At 27.3% G+C, this 14,226-nt stretch overlaps 1 protein-coding gene across 1 annotated transcript in view; it reads right to left on the bottom strand.

Moving 5' to 3' along the window:
- LOC142318111 (neurotrimin-like) overlaps positions 1-14,226 on the bottom strand; it is a 345,553-nt gene that overhangs the window by 150,008 nt on the left and 181,319 nt on the right. Inside the window, exons 2-3 of the mRNA XM_075354646.1 lie at positions 9,996-10,153; positions 7,910-8,114 (exon numbers count right to left, since the gene is read on the bottom strand). Coding sequence (XP_075210761.1) covers positions 7,910-8,114; positions 9,996-10,153 — 363 coding nt within the window. The remainder of the gene's footprint in view (positions 1-7,909; positions 8,115-9,995; positions 10,154-14,226) is intronic.

A 14,226-nucleotide genomic window follows, 5' to 3' on the forward strand; every position in this document is an offset into this window, starting at 1 on the left:
GAAAAATGTAATAATTTTGAGTGAAAATAACTCATAAGATTTATAAGTAAAACAAGAAAATCCTAAAATAAAGGGTATAATATTATGTAAGAAAACTTTTTATGAAGATGAATGTGACAGGTATATCTATCTACACAGAACATACGTGTAGAATCAATTCACCGTAAAATAAATCAGTGTCAGTGTAATGAATCTCTTGTTATTCAGCAGATACACAAATATGAAGATATTTGTCCTTTCTTGCTTTTAATTGGGTTTAAATATTTAATTATTGCTTAGTTAATGGTATAGGTTATATTGTTTACAATGTCCAAGTTAATAGCTCAAATTTCGTAGTTTTTCAGCCGGTTGTGACGTAATGAATAATATATTTAATGAAAATACGAGTAAAGTGATCATAAAATATGATTTCGTGCATTATTTTTCACCCTTTTAGTTCGTCATGAAAACTAACAAAGTATACCTGGTTTGAATCCGGGTTCGGTCGATTAAAATTTTATCACCTAGTAGATGACTATCGTGTCAGCTAAGCTGTTATAGGTTAAAGGATAATCCGTCGTCATCGATAAGAAAAGTTAAAAGCAATCGACTATAGTGTTAGCCAAATACAGTAGGCAACACGTGCTAGCCGCACTCTAAGCCGCTTAGACATCTTAAGAGTAGAAAAATTATTTGAGTAGTTTTTAAGGATAATATCTGGAATGTGAATTTACTGATAAAGTTTAAGTAAATAATAAATAAATATAACTACATAAGAAGGTCGTAGAAGTAGTGTAGAAACTGCAGGTAGTTGCTTTGAACTTGTAAATTGTTACCGGAAGCGGAATTTTAAACATTTTAAATACGAAATATTTAGGAAACATATTTATTTCGTAATATATAAATTGTATAAATAAATAAATGAATAATATTTTAGACGTTAATTTTACATGTTATTTTTGAGATTGATCTGTCAGAAGTAACTCCAATGAATTCTATCTACTTAACTGAAAATGTTTTCCGAGTCGGAAAAAATAATTTGCGACTCTGAATGACAAACTCTACTATCTGCGGAGTTGTCTCTGAAGGATACTTGCTTTTTTTGTTCACACTATATTATCAACTGTCACCAAAAAAAAAAAAAAAACAGAAATAATATTGCAACAACGATTCGTAGTCAGGGTTAATAAATATTTATTGATCATTGGATTTTTCTGTTACATTACCTAAAGGAAATATTGGATTGAGGTCTTAATTTTTTTACAATATATTCTTTTAATTCTTTGAATGACGAAATACTCTATTTTGATAGAAATATAAAGATTTAAAAACAAACTACTTTACTCAATAAACAGTATAGGATTTCACTGAAAAAAATTTAATAGAATGTGGGAAAAGTTGTTAAGCCACACCAATATTATGATGTCTTAAGAATTAATTTGAGATTATTAATATGTTATATATGGTAGGGTTTGTTAAGTTTTACCTACGATTTCTACTTAATTAAACATTATCGTTTCACTAAATTCCTGATCAGATGAAAACGAGAAAGAACGAACGAAATAATATCTGTATAAATAGAATGTACAAAAATTCTACAGTAAAAATTCCGATAATTACAAATTTTGGCAAATTATCATAGGAAATGATCTTTATAGAGAAACTAAAAAAAAAAAAAAAAATCATATCTGGCAGCCTGGTATTTTATTTTATTAATATTTTATAATATATTTTTTGTATATATATAAAATATACTCTTATATTTTATTATTTTTTCGGTAAGGAAGCAGGACGACAAGATACAGGTAATAAATTTTATTTTATTCAAATCAGAATTGTTTTGTTTCAAGACAGCAAGAAAATTGCAATATTAATTTTCGAAAGTCTTTCAAGTAATGTTTAAAGGAAACTGCATCTTTTTTGTTAGATGCTCATGTTCTACAAACAAAAATAGGTACAAAGAAATTTTCTTCCTAAAAATACAAAAATACATTTCAAGTACTACTTATAAATTAAAATATTTCTGAACTTACATTTATATAAATAGAATTTGAATTTTTCTAAATATACACATAAAATTTCAGAGAAGTTTTTTTTAAAAACAAAAAAGTGATAGAAAAAAAACTACTAAAATATGCATTTTCGTTAGGGTAGTATTGATATATGAGAGACCATAATAATATTTTGAACAAGTTCTTTGTTATTTGTATTTGTATAACTGGTTTGTAGCTTCAGTTATTACCGGTAAACCGGAAATTTTTCTGGAATATTAAAAATGCGTGAATGTTCGAAGAAATTTGCACCTATTTAAAATATGAAGGTTGCTGTGTGAAAACAAAAACACGACCTTGAAAACTTTCACTTCCGGAAAATTAATGCTGCTGTTTTTATTTAAGGCTTTTACAAATTGTAATAGTTTTAAATTTTGAGCTTCGAATTTAGAAAGTTTGATCCATTTATTTAGTCCTACTTATTTTCTCAGAGTTAGTAGGTGTGTAGCTATTCTACAAAAAAAGTAATTTTAGGAGTTAAAATGATTAAAATTTGTTAAATATTTTAAATTTTGTTAGTTATACAGATGCGATTTTATTTTGTTTATTAAACTGTTGGTTCAAAAGAGTAAAAAAAATAAATTTATAACTTATCAAAAAATTATAACGCTAACAGGATTTCCTTTTTAGTTTTTCTCTGAGTTCCCGGAAGTATAAAGAAATAAAGCTGAAATTTTTTTTCATAAGCTCCAGGCTTAGTAATGCCTGACATCTTTAGTACGACTTGGAATAAAAAATTTTCAGCCGTTTAGCAATTGCTTTCCATTTTTTCTCTTTTTTTAGTAAAGTAACCTCACTTTTTATTTTAGTAAAATTTCTCAATCGTAAATTCAGTCAATAGACCGAATGAAATATACATTTCTCACATTCTAACCGTTGCCTAATAATATTATTCATTTCAAAAGATTATTAATTCATTTGCAAAGAATTTTTTTGTTAAATTCGATAGCCTTCAACGACGGGTTAACTCAATTTATAATAAGTGTGCAAAGAAGATACAAATTTTATATTTTTAGTGTACATATGTTATTATTATTGCTATGGTTGTTGTTACAATTAATTTATTTTGAAATCTAAACAAGTTTTCAAACATTTCTTGTTTCACTCTCCATGATGAATGTCTGTGGAGGGAAAGGACTATCACAGGGATTTTTGTACATCACTCTATTGCTGAGTAAATAATTTTTCTTTCAGTGTAACGTAACTTTAGTTTTTAAATAAAAAAAATTAATGCCCGATTTATTTTTCACCGGCAGAATTTACGCAGTGAAAATTTTTATATTGTAAATATGTTTAATATTTGATATTAAAATGTATCAAACCAATGTAATATAATTTTCAGAAAATGAAGACTTCAAAGGAAAAATAAAAACTAACGTTTTTCTACCTATTTTATTAAATACGTTACCGTTTGGTATGTAATTCATTATCCGTGTAATACATAGATTGCATTATGTCATTGTTTAGCAACTTAGGCTTGAGAAAATATCTTTTAATATAAATTTCAAAAAGAGAAATTAGAAATGAATTTATTTGGAGATCTATGTCTGTTCTCCAAAAAATACCGCATTCAACGGTATATTGAAAAAACGGTGTAATGAAAAAAGTATATTCATTACGCTATTAGATACACTAAACAAAAAGTGTGTAACATATTTGTTATATGTTAAAAAATAAATAAACAATAAAAACTATTTATATCTGTACTAACCACTACGCAAGTGTAATGAATATAATTTTTTTATTATAATTGGATTTAGTCTTCATCACAAAATTTCGTTTTAACCGGTTCTAATAATTTATAGATGTAGTTTTTATGTGCATAGTATTGTATACATATCAAATAATTATTATTAATTGGGATTCGCCGTAATAAAATTGATTTCTGAATAACAATTTGGCTTAAAGTTGTTTAGAAGTGATTAAAACTGTAATCAGACCACTCATAATAATTGTCCTTAACTAAAATTAGTTTTACTTAGTAACGAATTGAATGTCCCATTAAATAATCAATGCAAAGTAACAAATATTCAACTGACTTTTAACTATGGTAAACTACTTTAGTTACTAGACATTTGCAATGAATTTGAAAATATTTATTTTCACAATTAATTTGTGCTCTAAAAAATTAATGGAAACATTTCAAATTAATTGAATATATTTTTTTTAATCCATTATTTAAAATATAATTAATAATGGTTAAATCTCATGATTCCGTATGTATTTTTTTTGAAAATGAAAGAATCACTTTTTTTTCCTACGATTTCTACAGGAAATGGTCATTTCGGTCAGCCGCCTAAGTTACTTAATCTTTTAACCTGTAAACAATATTTATTACACCAGTTCAAAAAACGAATTGTCGAACCGAGTTTAACAAACTTGCAACAATACACTTATTTCCTGTCATATCTTAAAAAATAGATTATAATTGCAGCTTTGTAGTCTTACTATCTTACTCATATATTTATCTTTCGAGGTAATTTTCTAACGTTGTTTTTTACTTCAGAATGCATTCCAGAAACAAAGTTTTATATCAGTTTAAACATAAAAAAATCATCAACAACTTTTTTTAAAACATCGATTAAATTTTTAAGTGAATTTAATATTTCTTGGAAGAGAATTTTGTAAATATTTATAACTCAAAGATTTACCTCGTTCAATACTGACGTGTATTATCATCAGACATCATCATCATGCATTATCATTATCATCAGATATGAGAAAGAGAGAATTAAATACAATTATTATTAAACCAGAAAATATGTGGAAAGTAGGTTGTGAACGAACTAATAAGCATTTTAAAGACTGACCATATACGATGTAACAAGAAATCAGAATACAATTCTTAAGTAACATTTTGAGTTTGCCACACTGTCCTTTGACTTATGACTGGTCAAAGGAGTGATGTTTTTGAATTTGTCAGATGTCTCCTTATCCTTGCGCACAACATACATTGATTGTTTTTAATGTTTTAGAATTTTCAAATCTGCCGCATAACATCGCCTTTTGTCATTTTTTTTAATTATGTAAAAAATATTAGTTTTAAAACCAAATTTTTTTACCTTCACCGGTTATACTGTATTTTTGTTTAATAATGTTGAATTTATTAGTTAGTGTTAATTATTACTATCTTCTTTTATTAAATAAAGAAAACGTTATGTTGTTGGACGTTTACTTTAATTAACCATTTATTTGGTATAACTTACCATTTACATCTTTATGACATAAACGTCTGGTGTTTTTTAAAAATTGGCGGGATTTAGAAAAATAGTAGCTTGTATTATAAAGGTTTAATAGGATCTAACTGGGTTCCAGTTAAAGAAAATTAGCAAAACGTCAGGCTTGTCTGAAGTGACTGTTACTATTCCAATTAAAAAACTCTGTTTTTCTTATTTTCATCTGTGCCTTATTTACTGTTAAGGAATTTGTTATCAACCTAAAATCGCAGTTGATTAGTTAAATTGAATTCTAGTTGTCTTCACGAGAGAATGTTTCAAACTGTTTGGAATTACTGAAACCCTAAAGTTTTACTTTAGAGTAAAACTTCGCTAACAAAAGCAGTCTTCGAAATGTAAATGAGTGTGGTGTCTATACGTATGCAGTAATGTGCTGCATAAACCTTCATGACATCGGACTTGTGTATACAAATAAGTTAGGATACAAGTTTTCGAAGTAAATGATAATCTAGGTTTAAATGACACAAAATAAATTGGATATGAAATTTCTCTTAAAAGAGTATTGTATTGTCGAAGATAATATCGTTCAAAAACATTTAAAAAGTTAAAAATTATTTTTCAATTATTACTTTTATTTGATTAGAAGTAAGGTTAAATGTATAATTACATTAAAGCCAAACCTCTGTTCAACATTATTTTATATATGATTATGTCAAAGTATGGCTACAAAATGATTGCATTTTTAAAACTTAACAGTGATTTAGGAAAATAAGATTTAAAATGATACAAGCCATTATCGACCTAGTAAATATCATTTTATTAAGAAAGGGTACTTAGTTAAATTCTTTCTTCTATTTATTTCAATGAAAAATATGTGGTTATTTTCAGTAAATTGTTTGCTTAGAAGTGTACTTTATTGAGTAAAAAATAAAAAAATAATTTATCATTGTTCATAAGCAATTACACAACAGGCAAAAACATAGTTTTACAATTATTACAATGATTATACGTATAAAAAAAAGAACGTTAATTATATTAATTTTATTTACTAGCTAGAGTATTCGCATGAGCTAATACTGAATTTTGAAGTTAAGAAATTTGGTTTTAATCTTTTTGCTCTGGTTTCTACAACCAACCTGTTTTGTTCCCCTTTAATTTCTTTTTGTGATTAGAGAGAATAATTTCCTTCTTAGCTGCTTAAGTTGGGAATATCGCAGATAGATTCCTACCTTATACTTCTTCCGGTATCGATACACCATTTTGTTTTAATCTCTTAGCGGTTGCTAATTTTCGCTAAAATATATAGTTAGTACTTATTCATTTACTCTATTCAGGTTAAGTGAAACTAATTTCTTCACAGCAGGAGCTTACAAACAAAAGTATATGCGCCTGAGGTCTCGATTTTTCATTTCTTTCAAGTAACTGGTCTCTTATAAGCCATTACATTCAGTGCCAGCTTTCTATCTTTTGAGAAAGAGGAGAATTATTGATGTTTGAGTCGGTAAGGGCTATACATAGCTTATAATATAGTCGCCTATATAACATAACCTATAATAGCTACCTATTCTATAGCTTAACCTAAACTCTCAAAGCGATGCATAAGGGAACAAAATTATAAAATTGTGATACAGATTATTGGAAAGTATTCAACGTAAATGTGTAGTGTATCTCACTTTAATGTTTTTTTATGGTTCTTAAACTATTTATAACTTTTAATAATTATTTAAACATATATATTTAAAATGACAAAATTAATGTTTTAAGATGTTTTATGTGTGTATATACAGTGCAGAATTTGAATCAAGTCCATCAATCACATATTCATAATGTATGTATGTTAGGAGGAGCTGACCCTAGCCACTAAAAATGATCAACAACACGAATCCGCTGTTACTAACTTTTTAAATCATGTTTTGGAAAATAAAACGTCAACTGTAACCAAAATATAATGCATCTATTATTTCGAAAGCAGTCATGTAAGTCATCCATACATTACCTACCCAGTATATATATATATATATATATATATATATATATATATATACCATCATTACCTTTTTATTACATTGGTAAATCCTATTAATTAGCACGATTTGACTCTACTATAAGCGCATCACTACATAAATAATAACATTGTAATTATTAGTGATGATCCTTTAATTTTTAAGAAATGTTTCAAAATAATAGGAAAAACTATAAAAAGAATTAAAACTTTGTCGCTAATAGATGGAGATTAAACAAATTCATTTTGTAGGAAACAGGTAAGGAAAACAATTTTTTATCATTTTTATTCAATTCATACTTAAAATTTTTAATTCCAATTCCTTAAATAACGGATAATTTAAAAAAAATCCTAAAATAAGATACCAATCAGGCAAATCCTATGATGACAAGAAGTTTGCAAAAACTATGAACGTTCTGAGTTCAGAGTTAATGGAGAACGTATAATGAAAAAGAAATAGTACTTTCTGTTCCTCTTTTACGTTTTATAATTGACTCCATCGTGAATACAACACAAAATACTGTTTCAGATTTTATTTACAGCTTATATGAGTAATATTAAAACCATAAATTCTGACTTTAGATAAATATATCATCTCAATTTTTTTTTACTTTTTAAATTTAGGGTAATCTATCATACTGGCTTTGTGATAAAAAAAAGAGTATAATAAAATTTTCAAACGTAAGAAGGATGATACTTACTGAATACGTCAAGACACGCAACTTGTTTCTTCATTATACTGGTGTTAAGTTGACACATATAACAACCTCTATCAGATTCTTTAACTTGCCTTATATGAAGATTCCAAGCATGTTTATCTTGTGTTACACTTATTCGTGGACTGTGCGTGACGACTCTTGTATGAAGACTAAGAATGGTTTGATCTTCGACTTTCATCCATCCGACCTGTGTTCGTCAAATGAAAATAATGATAGATACAATAAAAGTGGAAGAATTATAAGTTAAATTTTTTTTGGTTATTAACAACAATAAATAATAATAACTACAAAAAGAATAATAAAACTAATTCAGGAACTTTTTTGGGGTGATTGTAGTATGTCTGGATTTTTTGTAGTAGTAATAGGTTATTGAACTTATACATTCATTATTTACATTACATTATTTTAACATGTTTTAAATAATATTCTACAATAATATTTGATATGACGTTAGTATTGAAAATTGTGATATTGATGTGAGATGTAAATGCATATGACTATACATCAAGTGTTACATCAAGTTAATGTTTGGAATCTACAATATTTCGATTTACTTTATTAAGTCACTTTAGTAATTGTTATACTGTTCATCTAACATCTCACATTTTTAATATTTCTACTTTAATCTCAACTTTTAAATTATTGGGGATTTAATTTTTTTTTTTCAGTCATTTGATCGGTTGATGCAGCTCTCCAAGATTCCCTATCTAGTGTCTGTCGTTTCATTTCGGTGTACCCGTACATCCTACATCCCAAACAATTTGTTTTACATATTCCAAACGTTGCCTACCTGCATAATTTTACCTATCTACCTGTCCCTCCAATATCAAAGCGACTATTCCAGACGCCTTAATATGTGACCTATGTTTCTACTATTAACTATATTTTTACAAATGCTTCTTTCTAAATAGATCTGCCGCAACACCTATTCATTTATCACTTTATCCACCCATCTGGTTTTTAACGTTCTTCTATAGCACCACATTTGAAAAGCTTCTAATCTTTTCTTCTCAGGTACTCCGGTCGTCCAAGTTTCACTTCCATATAATGCTACGCTCCATACATATACTTTCAAAAATGTTTTCCTGACGTTCAAATTAATTTTTGATGTAAGCAAATTATATTTTTGACTGAAGACTCGTTTTGCCTATGCTATTCGGCATTTTATATCGCTCCTGCTTCGTTTATCTTTAGTAATACTACTTTCCAAATAACAAAATTCTTCTACTTCCGTAATATTTTCTCTTGCTATTTTTATATTCAGTGGTCCATCTAAATTATTTCTATTACATTTCATTATTTTCGTTTTGCTCTTGTTTATTTTCATGCGGTAATTCTTGCGTAGGAATTCATCCACGCCGTTCATTGTTTCTTCTAAATTTCTTTTACTATCAGCTATAATTACTATATTATCAGCAAATCGTAGTGTCTTTATCTTTTCACCTTGTATTGTTATTCCGGATCTAAATTGTTCTTTGACATCATTAACTGCTAATTCTATGTAAAGATTAAAATGTAACGGGGATAGGGAATATCCTTGTCGGACTCCCGTTTTTATTACGGATTCATTCAGATGTTCTTCGATTATTATTGGTGCAGTTTGGTTGCTGTAAAATAAGCAATTGTTCTTCATTTCTATAACTGAACTTTACATTTTTTTAAATTCTGACTATTTTATTCCACTTTACGTTACCAAATACCTTTACTATAAATGCCATGTATGTTGTTTTGGATTTCTTTAATCTTCCTTCTACTACTAATCTGAGGGCTAAAATTGAAATTGCTTATTTATTAAGTACTGTATTTAGGTACCAAAGTTTAGCAATTTCTAAAAGTTTAATTTTTTATGTTTGCATTATAGTGAATGAATTACGAAAATTATGTAATACAGGTTGATAAACTACAAAATAGCTAAGAAAAAATAATAATAAAATGACGGTAAGATTGAAAGACAATAAATATTTTAAATGTAGTAAATTTACTTCATTATATTAAAAACTACCAGTGTAGATGCATTAATCATAAAAAGACATAAATGTATATTTTTCTAAAATAACAAGATACTAACTCTATAATTGCCAAGATTGGATACTGAGCAAAGTAAAACTGCTTCTCTTCCCAGCGGTACAGTAACATTTTGCATTGGGACGTCAAAATACGGTTCAGTTGGTGCTTCAGTAACTGTCCTGTTTGGTTGGTTCTTCTGTAATTCCAAAGCCTGTAGTTCTGAAAAAAAAGAAATATTGTAAATCACCCATAAAATAAAAAAAATGATAAAAAAATAAATTAAGTAAATTAATAAAATCTGGACTGTTGCGAAGTTTACGTTATACAGTATTCAGTAAGTTACACAGTATTCAGTAGAAATGATAGATACCTAGAGGAGGCGTTAATTAACAGATATCAGTGTGACAATTAAAGCCTTTGATTTGACTTGTTTTTCCATATCACAAATATTGATTTATGATCTAGCATTCTTTGTCTTTTTCCTACATAGCTGCTTATATCTTCCACTTTTTATCACTCTCACATGTTCTGTAGCGTTCATCAGATCTTACGACAACGTACTAATGTATTACAAGTCTTAGATTGAAGAATTTTGATGTTTAAATCAAAAACTGTATGACTGGAAAGCAGCTAATTTTACTGATCTCTGTGCTATCTGTTGGGAATAATGTAAACTTTAGTCTGATTTGCACATATTTTCATAATCACAAACCAATTCCCAAATTTGAATTCCATTTAAATTATTTCATAATTTCTCAACCGTTTATAATCGAAATTGAATCATTAACAGCTTTTTCATTAAAAAAAATTTTTAATCCTACAACATGATATAGTCCCTGAAGTTTTTTAAATCAATTCATACATGTAGTATATATGAACCAGATAGATAATTTATACTAAACTCTTTACTGGAAATCTTGCATTTGTACTACATCCTTTTGTGGGTTCATGTCTTAGCGTTGTAACTCGCCTGGATGAGAGTCAACATATTTTAAAATAAGTGGATAAGATATAAGTGAGGTCCAATATAAGATCTGACATAAGTGGATGCCGGCCTCCATGGTGCAACTGGTAGCGCGTCTCGACCTTTCATTTGGAAGTCCCGGATTCGAATTTCGGTCAGGTATGGAATTTTCATACGCTATAGAATTACCATTTCATTTCAACCTCTGAAAAATACATAACGGCGGTCCCAGATTCTAAAAAGAAATAAAAAATTGGATCCGAAATTCTGGGTTCAATTTTCGATCAGATTTGGCATTTTTAATAAACCAAACAACTTTTATCATTATTAATCGGTATTTAGACGTCGGCCTGTGGTTTCTAAACACGTTAAAGTAGTTAAATAAATTATTTTTATTTTATTTTTAAATTTATTACTCTCTTTCCATAACAACAGGGCTACAACCCTTCTTATTGTAACATCTTATTTCACATATATTGAAGCTTTACTCTTCACCAAACAAAAAGTATTCGATTATTATTTTTTTATTTTATTGAGGAAATCTTTTTGATGTATTCGTTATATATTTATTCCAAAATATTTGTTTGCTATTTATGAGCGTAGTACTACATTTACTTGCACGATTTGAATACATTTTTCTTTTGATTTTTGTCGTTATCATTGCTTAATATTGGATTGTCACGTAATAACAGAGTAACGATAATAATTGTAATCGGGTGTCATTCTTATATTGAAACTATTTACAAGTTCTATTTACATATTAAAAAATAAACAGCTGAAGAACTTTACACATTGAAAAGATACATACTGCTGCACCCCAAAGAGCCTTAGATCATGCTCAGCAGTAGTTATTTAACACCGTTTCTTTTCATTATTTTTATTATTATTTATCAATAGTACATTCTTCACCTTTTCGTTTTATCTAAAGGAATTTTTCTCAACCACGTGGCACTTTTTGTTGACAGATTTTAAATAAAAATAAAATTAATTATATAAATAAAATTAACTTTTTCAAAATAAATAAAAGAATGGAAAGAGCGTTATTTTTTTTCCTTCTAACTTATCTTAATTCTGTTTTAATTAATTTTATAAAGTTAAATGGAGGTGCCAAAAAAGGATTAATAGATTTCTGCTTGTTTTTTTTTTCTAATTTTGCATCCAATTAAAACCGTCAGTATGTAAAGAAGAATTTAAAAAGATTTTAACTTTACTTTTTACAAGTAGTATTATTTTACTTTTTTGTGTAGTAATTTTTTTTTAAAGTATATTTTATTATTTCAATTGTTAATTATTCGTAAATACTTAATTTTTTAACTGGGAGTTACATCTAATTTTTTAAAACAGTTCTCTGAGCATTATAATGCAGGATATTCGTTAAAGTGGGATAACACTGGATAACGTTTGGTAAAAAAATAGACGAAATATTTAACAACAAAATTAGTTAGCATAGAATAAAAATTAAATATATACATTTAATATGTAGATTTATACTTTTTTTACGTTAAATTTTAGTGATACACTAAACGTATGCAGATTTGAGAGAAATTATTTTGCCGCACCATTCACAGTGCAGCTGGAACAGTCTGGAAGGTGTTCCAAGTAATCACCAATGTTAATGGAACAGCAAATTAATTATGAGAATCGAGGAGCGGAGTGGGTGTAGAATACAAAAAATGAATACTTTAATATTATATTAGCTATTGAAAAGTAAGGACGTTTGAATTGCAATATTACTTGTAGCAGTGTAATCGAGTTTTAGTAATTCTTAATTTTGTAGTAAGTTTTAAATAAATAAATTTTATTAATGAGTTAGAAATGAGTTAAAAAGCTCAACAGAGCCATACTTCGTAATAGAGGTTATTATCTATTTTATTTTATTTTATCTTCTTATACTGATGATGTATACAAACACAATCTTGTTGAAGTTTCCCCAGCAGAATCCTATCCAAAATAATGCTTGCTTGGGAGGTATTCTTATATGATCTTGGAAACTTTGGAAACGTGTTTGTTTTATTTAATACGTAAGTATTAAATTTTAATTATATCTTTTCGACAAACAACTTATGACAATATAGAAACGGAAACTTCAAAAATAATTTATTAAAAAATTATTTTTTAATTTTTCTTTATGAATTAATAGTAGATTATATTAATACTAAAAATTAATTTCTTTCTTAAATTCAGTTGTAGACTTACTACTAAATTATTGCTAAGTAATCTGTTTTTCTTAATACGAAATTTTAATTATATTCTTTTATTTCCTTTCTTCTTTTTATTAAATAGTATGTTTAATTCAGTTGTTTTTGCAGTTTATAATAATATACATATATTAATATACTTAATATATATATATATATATATATATAAGATTTTTAAATATAAATTTTGAATATTTAAACGGAAGAGCAATTTCTTCTTTGTGATTAATCCCGATTATATCTTACGTGTAGGTAGTATTTATTTAATTCATTTTAAAAATAAAATATAGATTAAAAAAGGGATTTTTTAGTTATGTAAGAGCGAGCATCAGTAGCATGGACACTACCCTGATGGAAACTGGTAGCGTATGAAAAGATTCCACGCCTGACCGAGATTCTAACCCGGGACCTCCACACGAAATGCCTAGACGCTACCAACTCAGCCACGGAAGTCCGCAAAAAATAAATTGTATAAAAAAATTATTAAAAGAATTCTATTTTATCTATTTAATTTCATTTTATAGTTATCTAACAGCTGATTTTCGAAGTCGAATGTTCTAGATTCAAATCCGTGTAAAAGTCAGTTATTTTGATACAGATTTGATAGTGAATACGGTGAAGTTTCGTGGTTGGGGCTCAAACCACACGTCTCAGTAATGGTCGGCTTGAGTCTGTACAAGACAACACCCAATTTACATGTCATAATATCATCCTCATCTCATTGAGCCGTGGGGAAAGAGTTACTTATTGTTCTTTAGTTGAACAGATTGCAATGTACAAGTTAGGAAGAAAATAATTAATTAGCCTAATTACGTATAAATCAATTTGCCTCCAACAATGCAAGGTAAGATAATTTACATTTGTTATTGCTAAGATTAAAGACACTAATACCATAATGTTTATTAAGTACAATATTGAAATAATGATATGATAATAAAAGTAAATATAATTTTAAAAAAAGAGAAAATTATATGTAATAAAAATTTCTAAAGCTTACAAACTTCTAAGCTACACTAAATAATTTTATCGAATAAATAATTACTTTTAATAGGTAAAATGTAATTAAATTACTCACAACGAAGAAATTACTGTTCAAATATTTGATTATTAAACGTCTTATTTACATTAAA

This window comes from Lycorma delicatula, chromosome 1, assembly GCF_047948215.1.
Source record: "Lycorma delicatula isolate Av1 chromosome 1, ASM4794821v1, whole genome shotgun sequence".
Taxonomy (NCBI): domain Eukaryota; kingdom Metazoa; phylum Arthropoda; class Insecta; order Hemiptera; family Fulgoridae; genus Lycorma; species Lycorma delicatula.